General features: G+C 46.0%; 1 protein-coding gene across 3 annotated transcripts in view; it reads right to left on the bottom strand.

Annotated features, from left to right (window-relative positions):
- TGFA (transforming growth factor alpha) overlaps positions 1 to 10,522 on the bottom strand; it is a 98,193-nt gene that overhangs the window by 12,408 nt on the left and 75,263 nt on the right. For 2 of the 3 annotated variants that reach the window (XM_019647617.1, XM_019647615.1), the window contains exon 3: positions 6,871 to 6,991. In XM_019647617.1, the coding sequence (XP_019503162.1) occupies positions 6,871 to 6,991 (121 nt within the window). The remainder of the gene's footprint in view (positions 1 to 6,870; positions 6,992 to 10,522) is intronic. The other variant, XM_019647616.1, reaches the window with a different exon arrangement.

Below are 10,522 nucleotides of genomic sequence, written 5' to 3'. Positions count from 1 at the left end.
CACACTGGACTCAGCTGCTGTCCTCTCCTTTACCTCAGGTAGGCACTGGTTCCTACCTGGCTGCACATTAGAATCACCTGGGAAGCTTTGGAAATTGCCCGGGCCACGGTCACACCCTGGAAGATGATCATCCCATTGTTCTGGGCAGCTAGGTGATTTTAATGTGCAGTGAGGCCTTAGAACCACTGAGGTAGAACTATCATTTAAGTACACAGAATCAAGGGCCAACAATTCAAAATCTGCCACTTCTTTCTCCCTCCGTTTCTCTCCACTTATCCCCCATCCCCTGGGCATTGCCCCAGGGTGGTGGCTGTAAAATGACCCCCCTCATATCAAGTGCAGGAGAAACAGAAGATGTTGTACCCCTGTTTAAGAAAGGAATCTGAACAAAATAGGAGTTATTTTATCTATCATAAAGGGGAATGGGAAATGTGTAAGAGTGAACTTTTAAAATATCATTTGACCATACAATTTCATCTGACTAGAATGGGTCTTGCCAAACACAAGGTTCTGGAATGCTGTTTTGTCTTCATAATGCTGAAAATGAGGCTCTGGAATCACACTCAGGCTGTTTTCCCAAAATAAGAACAAAAAGGAAAGACATGCATAAGAAAGAAAGGAAAGAGTGTATCACAGGAGGGAAGGAGGTTGTCTGAACTGCAAAAGGAACCAGCATGGCTGGAGATAAAAGGCGATAGGCTCCAGTCAGGTGGGTCCCTGAGGCCTTTTCATTTTTGTTACTGATTAAGTCTGGAGGTTGCTTTGGTGCTTTCCTTAGGAGCAAACTTTGTGGCAGTAGGTTCTCCGTTTTAAGAAGAAGACTGAAATGATCTATGCTATGTATGACTTCTGTTATCCCCTGTTGAGGGCTTTGGGTCTTCCAGTCCTGTCAAGTTGCTCAGTTTTCCCTTTAAGTCTCTTTTGCACTTGGTTCACAGCACCCTTTTTACATTTTAAAGAAATACAATAATGCATAGAGAGCTGTGCTGTTAAAAAATTTTTGTTCTTAAGGAAAATTTACCCCAACTAGAAAAGGAATGTTTGTAAGCAAACTGTAAAGTACATACATTATAATAAAGCAGAAAGAAAAAGAAATAAGAAAAGAGAGCCCATGTCGTTGTACACCCCACTTCCTCAAATGGCAGTCCAATGGACATGTTTCCTTCCAGGCTATTTCTATGTAGTTTTTAACATAGTTAACATGTTTTTGTTTTTTTTTTTTACAATTTTGTATCAATTTCTCATTTAACATCTCCCTCACTATTCTATGCCATTAGGACACTCTGCAAAAATCATTTAAAATGTTAAATGGTTGTACAGTAATTTATATATAATATATATATAGCATGTTTCACTGAACCTTTACTATTTAGGCTGATCCAATTTTGAGATCATAAATAATGCCAGATGATTGTCTTTTTGTACACATGTGTTTGCATTTGAGATTATTTCTCAGGATAGGTTCCCACAAGTGGACACAACATGGTACATACAGACTTTGAAGCCAAATTGTCATGGGTTCAAATCCCATTCCCCACTCAATACCTATGTGACCTTGGGCAAGTTACTTAGCCACTCTGTGCCACTGATTCTGCAACTTTAAAATGTGATAGTAATAAAACTTACCCCATGGAGTTGTTATGAGCCCTAAATGAATTAATAGCTTGTGAAGTTCCTGACACAAAAGATGGGCTATATAACTGCTTAAAATGTAAATAAAAGGATGGGAGCATTTTTTAAGGCTCTTGAGGGATGGTGTCTTCATAAACAATGATGTACTCTCTGGCAGGAGGTTAATGCTTTGATTTTTAGCCAAGTCTTTTGGCATAAGTTCCAAGATAAAGTCTTAAATATGGGGACCAAGGACCAAGTTGACACAGGGCCAAGGACCTTGGTTTTAGAAATATATTTACACCAACTTGCCTTTACTATTGAGAAAATCCACAGGGCTGGGCTGGGAGTGGGGGCCCTGAGCCCAAGGACACCTTTATTGGCCTTTCCTATTTTTGGCCTCTTAACTGGATTCACCAAGTCCTATAGCCTCTCTGCTCCTGGGGCTTGCGGAGGAGTGGGCTGGATGGATTAAGGGCTTCCTTTGCAGCTCTCATCCAAGAACCTCATGGGACAGCTCTGGGTTCCATGGCCTGCCAGACTTCCACTGCTCCTTTCAGCAGAACCCTACTTGTCCTTCAGCCATGGTGACAGTAACAATGAGCTGATCACAGTGGGGATGGTGCTGACGACAACTGCTCTTACGCTCTCTGGGAACTGGGCTTTACTGTTCTCCAGTGCCGTCTGATAGAACTTTCTGTGATGATGGAAATCGTCCATATTTATGCTGTCTAATAGAGTAGCCACTAGCCATTTAAAAGTATTGAGTACTCGAGATGTGGCTAGTGAGATGGAAAAACTAAATTTTAATTAATAAATGAATTAATTTAAATAGCCCTGCTTATCTAGTGTCTCTCGTCTTGAATAGCAACAGCTCTATGTGCATTATGGGCACAGGGTCCTCAATACACTCCTATGAAATACTAGTTTCCCTGTTTTAGACACAAAGAAATCGAGGCTTAATAGGGCTAAGTCACTTGTAGAAGAGACTCGGGTCTGTCTGACTTCCAAATCTGTGCCTTTAACTGCTGCATTATCCTGCCTGATGATGTGTGATGCTCAGTATCTGCTTCTGGTGGGGATATAGAGAGAATGAGGACATGTGGATGGTAGAGACATCATAACTTCTTAATCCAGGGCCCCCCCCCCCTCACCTGCTGGTTGTTGAAGCGAGAGGAGATCTACATAAAGTAGCTCAAGCACCAACAAGAAAACCTCTCAATCCTGATCTCTCGGGAGGTGTGTTCCTGGTCACGCAGGCAGCCGGCTGGCACACCGGCAGCGGTCACTCCTCTCTGGGTGTTTGACTCTGCTTAGATCCCACTGGAATGTACTGTGGCCAGGGCCATGTGGAATGTTTTTCTTGGCTGATAGCAATTTGTTTTCACACTTTGCTGTGGGAAAGTTAAGTCAGGGAGTTCAGTCCCTGAGGAGCATTTTGGACAGGTGAGAAACTTCAAACCAGTTGCCACTGGCTGCCAACACGGGAACCCTTAAAACTTGTTGCCTGGGTGGCTTCCTTCAACTGTTTTCCTTTGTTTGAAGACTTCTGCAGGCAGCTGACCAACAGTGTGGAATCTGCCTCAGGGAAAAAATGGTGTGCGGAGTCCTAAGCTTGCATTTCTATGGCTTTACTGTCTTTGGAAATTCTTTTCCCATTTGTTTCCTGGTGTACGTAGGTACTAGCGGGGCTTTATTAAAGGGAGACATAGAATACAATCTAGTGTTCATCTGAGGCATAAATGTTTAAGGATGGTTTTTGCTACCTTTGGCTACCTCTGACTAGTTATTTGTTTTAACTTTTTTTTCTTGACCTCATATTTTAGTGTGAGATGTCATTTTAGTTTCTCTGGAAACCTCAAGACTATTGTTCTTATGGGGGAAAAAAAAAGACTTACGGATGACAGTACTGTAGAAAGAGCTCCCTTTTTTGAGACTATAATCTTGGGTCACTTGGGTTTCTTTATGAGGTCATGACAGACAAGACAAGGCCTTACCTCAAGGCCTGTCAGTTTTATGGACCAGAATGTATGTGTCAGCTCCCCAAAGCTGGGGCGGGTCTTACAAGCAGGGACAGAATGTTCGGTTTTCTCTGCACTAACTTTCTGGTCTAGTGGGAATTAATTAATTGGAACATTCTTTTAGGGACTGTAAATTCAACAGGTATGAGGCGCGGTCCTGTCCTCACTGAGTTTATAAGCTCATGTAGCGGCAGAAGTGAGCACAGTGGGCTTGTGCAAGCAGAACAGAGGTGGCAGCGGGATGACCAGGGACCAATATTTGCTTCAGTGTCAGGGAGCAATGGGGAAAGATGGAGGCTGAGGAACTGGAGAGGGCAAGCCCTGTGTTCAAGAGCATCTGGGCCTCTGCATGGAGATGTGAAACCTGACTCCCTAAATGCTGACAACTAATTAAAACCAATGTGGATTGTCGTTTACCACCACAGAAAAACATCTTTATGGGCTGAATGCCACCAAGATCCAGTGGGGACACTGAGGTAGAGAGGTGGTAATTACTTGCATGGCATTGCCTTCCCACAGAAGGTCAGCTTTTCCAAACTGCAAAACTGTCTTGACTGCTTCTGTATATCCCATACTGGGCCCACAGGAAGGACTCCTTAAGAGTCTGAGGTCAGGGTCATTCCCAAGCTCACTGCCCTGACCATTCTCTGGAGGAAGGTTGACCTGCAGGGGGAAGGTGCCAAGATCTTTCCTAGAAACCCAAGAGCTTACTGATTTGAGGTGAACTTGGTGAGGCTGAGGCAGCGTGCCCTCTGGGGCAGGAGCTGAAATTGATTGGACTGAATCCCAGCTTTGCCGCTGACTAGCTCTGGGACTCTGGACAAGTTGCTTAACTTCTCTCAGCCGGCTGGGTTTTCTCATTTATACAAGAAAGGCAAGAATCCCCACTTTAGAGAGGAGCTGTGAGGACTCCATGAGCCACTGTATGTGGAGGACTAGGGGCTGTGCCTGACTCATAACTACAGCTTTTATTGAGAGATTATTATTAACAGTAGTATTTATAATGTGAATGGAGGCGAGAGCACCAGTCATCCTGATTATCAAAATGTAATGGTGTGTAAATGTGATGGACGAGTATCTCCCTGAGCCAAGAGCAGGGACTGAGAACGAGAGGAGGCTTCCACCAGCGATGGGGGTCTCGACCACAGATAAGGTTATTGCTTTGGCTCATCTACTGACTCAGGCCAGAGGCTGCCAACACCCAGAAAGTTTACACCAGCCCCTGATCTGGTGGGGAAGGCACCTGAAGAGAAAAATCTGAGCTTTGGACATCATTCATCAGAACTCGGCAAAGATTTGCTCTCTCTCTCCAAAGAGGATCCTCCCAAGGCATAGCCAGGGGCAGCTGCGGGAGGTCTGGGCACTGGGAACTGCTGGCGGGGAGAATGCCTTCTGCCTGTTCTACGGGGAGCTATCCTCATATCTGGGCTGGGAGGCAACACTTCCTTCAGGGCCAGTGTTTTTTGACAACACAGGGCTACTAACAAAAACAACCCAACAGTCCCCCAGGGGCCCCTACGTATATTTTAATAAGAATGATGATCATGACTAATGACTGTGACTATTATCATCATTGTGCTTTGTATTTACCAGGTGGGGAGGGCCCTTAGCTCTGCAGACAGAACCTGGGAGCTTCACACAGTTCTTCTCCCAGGAGGAAGCTGACCAGTGAGCCTCTCCAGGTGAGGCTCAGAGGCGCCCTAAGGGGCCTGCTCAGGCTCATACAGCCACACCTCAGGAAGAAGAAAGCTCTGCTTACCACTGCTTAGTGCTGCAGGCTCTCTTGGTCCCCAATCTCATCTGGGCTAATGCATTTGATATTCTTAAGCATCATGGTTAAGGACTCATTCAGGAGCCAGTCTGGGTTTGAATGTAAACGCTGCTCTGCAACCTGGGCACAGCTTCTCTGTGCCTACCTCATGGGGTCATTATGGGGAGTACATGCATTATTACACGGATCATGCTTTGAACAGTGACTAGCATGAAACCAAAGCTCAATAAATACTAGCTTGTATTGACATTCAGATTATACAGGTACTATTAGGTTGTACCACACAAAATTGCTGACTTTCAACCATCTTTGACTGATAAAATGGCAACTTCACATGGATGGGTGGTTCCCAATGGAGGCAGGGTTGGCAATGTCTGGATACATTTTTGATCATCATGACTGTGGGGTGGTAGTGCTACTGGCATCTATGGGTAGAGGTCAGGGGTGCCGTTAACATCCTTTAATGCATAGGATGGCCCCAACAACAAAGGGCTATCCAGCCCCAAATGTCAATAGTGCCAATGTTGAGTATAAGCCACCTAATAGTTTTCTACTATGCGCAGACTAATTTTCTTAGAACATCCCTTTCCAGAACCGACATGGCTCCCACTGCGTATAGACCAATGGCTCCCTTCCAACAGGCTCTGGCCTCCCCCTTGTCTCCGATCTCATCTCCTCCCTGCTGTAGCTGCACTGACCTGTAACAGCAGGTCCCTGACATTCCAAGCCTAGAGTAACCTCTCTGCTCTCCCCACCAGCCACACCCCAACACCTGCTCCCAGAAGCGCTCCTCAAGGGCCTTTCTTCCTCAGTCTGGCTGACCATGGCTGTTGGCTCGTAGCTAATGTGACTTCTGGGTCCCATTCCTGCAGATTCTGATTCAGGAGGTCTGGGTGGGGCTCAGCTATACTTTAAGAAGAAACCGTAGGGGGCTTGTGCTCGGCCTGGTATAGACCACCGTGCCCTGGCATGCATGTTTGTTTCTAGCCTGTTCCTCGTTCTGTTGTCACTTATGCACACTAACTCTTTGCATACACTTCCAGCTTATTTTATTTGCTGCATGTAAGATGCTACAGGGCAGAGACTTCATCTCAGAGACTCTGGCGACCCTAAAGATCCAACGCAGTGGCTTGTCCTACAGAATTTCTAAGTAGTGAATAAAGCTTGAATCCAGGAATTTTCAGACTTTGCTGAACCCAGGAGTCACCTGAGATGTTTGTTAAAAAATGCAGATCCCCAGGCTCCAGCCCCCAAGAGTTCTGCCTTAGTGGCTCTGGGCTGGGGCCCTGGAACCTGGAGTTTTCACCAGCTCGGTTTGAAGCAGGTGTCCCTCAGCCTGCTGTTCTGATCCTCCAACATGCCAGGCTCCAGGGGCTTCAGGGGTTGCTGGCATGCCTTGTGGAGGTAAATGCTCTTTTAATTGGTTTCTGGGCCACCCCAAACCCCAGGACACGAGGGGACACTTACACACATGCTGGCTTGTCCTCCTGCACCAAAAACCTGCAGGTTCCATGGAAGCAAAACTGACTGTGGGAATCCGGGCAGTCATTAAAATAGGACACCACAGCTGCAGCCACGGGTGGGTCTGCTGGAGAGAGAAAAGACATTTGGCTCAGGTCTACAGCACCGGAAGACATGCCTGCCAGCCCCCCACAGGTCAGGAGGGGCAGAGCCCTGATGGCTGGGATGTCTGGTTCCCGCCGGCAGCCCCTCCACAGATCTCATTCACTTTCCACCAGAGACTCCTGCATTGGGTGCTCTCCAGCAGGGCTTTGTTTATTTATTTACCTTTGTAGAAAACAAGACAATCTCTCTAAAAGATTCTGCGTGAGTCAGCGATGCCAGAGCAATTTGACTATTTAAAGCGTCTACCCCAAAGCAACCTAATTTTGCTTTTGCAAACTGACAGTGACCATTTTTTAAAGATGGCCTTCATAAAAATCTGTTTTAAATGCTGGAAACCAGAAGAGAGGTGTGAGAGAGTACTAGACAACCATGAAACTGATGCTGAAGAGGAACAGTCAGTGCTGCAGGAAGACGTTCATGACATATTATTGTACGTGAAATAGGTGCATTTTCAAGATGGTCTGGATGGTATGATGCTACTTAAATGAACACATAGAAATGTAGATATGAAGAAGTCTGGGAAAGATATACGTGGAAATGGCAGCAGGGTTTCTCTGGGGTGGTGGGGCATGGCATGATCATGTCATGAAGATGACTTAGGCCTAGAAGTCCACCTGGAGCAACACAGGCAGTACTGGGAAAGCTGTGAGGGGAGGGAAAGAGAACAGTGTGGGTGGAGGGGGGGCTTGGGGGGGGCAGCAACGGGTCCTACTCACAGCCCCAACAGCTGTAACTCAAGAGCTGAGGGCGTCACCAAATCTGAGTTTTTTCTCCTTGGCTTTCAGACAGGAGTAAAAACAGCCAGCTGGGAGAACTGTAAGCAACAACACATGAACAGACTTGCTAACCAGCCCAAAGGGCATCACTTTGGATTTATTGAATTAGACTCCAGTAGCATTGTTTTGTCCAAATAAGACTTGAGACACAGTAGGTAGCTATTTCAAGATGGCGCCACAGATGGAGTTTCCATTACTTCTTCCCAAAAGTCCTCTTATGTTTGTATTTCGGGTATTTGGGGAGTGGGGGTCTCTCCCACTTTCTGGGGGGGGGAAACAATTTTCTTGGAGCTCTTCCTGTTTGAGAAAAGGCGGGCCATTTCATATCATGGGGTTTTAGACCAACACTGAATATTAAACTTACTGCCTCTATTTATGAATTGCTTCTAGAAGTATCATAATTATGGAAATCTCATATTCCCAGTGGAAAAAGCAGAGGGTAAAAATACAGTGGAGTCCTTGATGCAGAAAGGCAAGAGAGCACTTAGTGGTTATGAGCATGGGCTTTGGAGGCAGAGAGACACGGGTTTGAATCCTGCCTCTGCCACCTGGAGGAAGTACTTGAGCTTTTCTGGCCTGCTTCGGCCTCTGCAAGACGGGGAGTCAACCTGCCTCATGGGTGGTTCTAAGGCTGAATGAGGCAAAGTTTGATCAGTACTGTACTCAACAAACCGCCTGCTATATACTCAGCTGTTAGTGTTTATTACCATCACTGATAATCCAAGATGCGATTGAATGCCCACATGTGATAAGATCACTATAGTATATAATCTTCCCCGCCCTCCATACATTCAGCTTCACATCCTTGGAAGCTTGTTAGGAAGCCAAAATCATGGGCCCCACATCAGACCTACTGAATTAGGACCTTTGGGGTGGAGCCCAGGAAACTGGGTGACATGCTTTCTAGGTGATTTTTTTAAAAGTCAGGTTTACTGAGCTAGATTTCATATACAGTACCATTGGCCCTCCAGACAACTCGCTAATGTTTGCAATACAAGCTTGTGTTATATAGGAAACAAAGGGTAGGGACCAAAGGCCTCTTAGAGATGTAAAACGACAGAAGCCCGAAAGCGATCCGTTTTGGAGCGGATCACCTTCCAGCTCTTCAAACTCCTGCATGATACGAAAGCCTGAAATTTCTTTTTGGTGGCTGAGGTTCTTTTGTGGTCAAGTGTCAGGTCAACAGAAATACACTGAAAGAAAAACTCTGATTCTGTCTTTTGGACGGAGTAGACTCAAGGTCACCGTCTCATGTATTTATGAGTATTTTGCCTCTTCTTATAAATGATTTGAGGAAGCTTTATAAAAATGGGTACTATAAAAAGAGTATGCAAATGGGGGAAGATGTGAGTATGTGTGTTTTTGTGAGAGGGGGAGAAGAAGATGGGTGGGGAGGGAAGGAAGAGACACACAGACAGGAAGGAAAGAAGGGAAGGAAGGAGGGAGAGGCACAGACACACACAGAGGGAGCAAGAGAGAGATGGAGAGAGAGGCAGAGAAGGGGGAGGGGGAGAGAGAGAGAAAGAAACAGACAAATAGGCAGTAAGAAAGGGATGGAGAGATCTGGGCAAAGGAACATAAAGGTAGGGGTTGGAAAGAACAAAGAAGTCCGGTATCAAGTTATACACGAAGACAAGCATATACACGAAGAAAGTCATGCATATGTGATGAAGCTGAGGAGTGAATCTAACCCTCTGCCCCCTAGCAGTCTAAACAAGGGTGCACACAGTTCATTACACAGAAATGCACCCATTTTGCACGTGTAGGACAGGCTCAGCTGTACCCGAGTCTATGCCCAGAGAGCAACTTCTGTCCTGCAGCTGCTTCTGAAGGAGCGTTCATGTGCTATAGTGGATGACACCCTTCACAGTCTCCCAAAGACAACGCAGAAGCATCCGCCAATAGAAACCATTTCTATCCTTCACACAGCTCACTAAGAAGCCAAAGAGCCCAGGTGAGGAGGAAACCCCATGGCACGGTCACAGCGATGGCAGCTAACGCATGCTGGTTTTGCTCTCTGCAAGTCAGAGGCAGGGCCAGGATTGATGCTCCTGGTTCTCCACACTCGCACCTGTCTGACTCAACCCAAGGTGCTGAGGGGACCAGGGAGCTCGATGCTAGGAGACTGATCACTAAAAAATTGTTTATTTAAAAAAATCGATTTCCTGATTACAAAAGTGACACATCACTGTAGAGATCTTTTGTAAATCTCATGGAAGAATAAAAAACATCTGGAGAATAATATCCATCTTTAATCTACCACTTGGAGAGAACTATGTAACTATGTAAGTATATATACACACACACACACACACTCATGTAAACTTACTGTTTCTATTCTGTTACATGCGTTCCCCCCCCCCATATAATCACAAACACTTTAAAAGTGAACATTTAGCTCAAGACTCTGCAAAGGGAGCAGTCCTGGCTTCTAACCCTGAGAAATTCAATGTGTGTAATGTGAGGGGTGGGTCCTGTTTCCAACAGTACATTCGGCAGTTTGGAGGGATGTGATTTGCACAGGAGAAGTGGACAGGGAGGAGGGGACCCACAACAGTGCCAAGGGTGAGCCCTTTGTTCTGACTGCCACCTCAGGATGAGCCAGCCACAGACAAGGGGTGGCACTGGCATCCACCCTTAGAGGACCTGGAAAGCTTGGGGACCATTGCACCTAGAAGCTCTGTCTGAAGCGTACCACAGCGAGAGAGGGAGGAATC

Source organism: Hipposideros armiger, unplaced genomic scaffold (genome assembly GCF_001890085.2).
Source record: "Hipposideros armiger isolate ML-2016 unplaced genomic scaffold, ASM189008v1 scaffold_114, whole genome shotgun sequence".
NCBI classification, from domain to species: domain Eukaryota; kingdom Metazoa; phylum Chordata; class Mammalia; order Chiroptera; family Hipposideridae; genus Hipposideros; species Hipposideros armiger.
The sequence above is the reverse complement of the archived record's forward strand: the minus strand, read 5'-3'. Positions and strand labels throughout refer to the sequence as shown.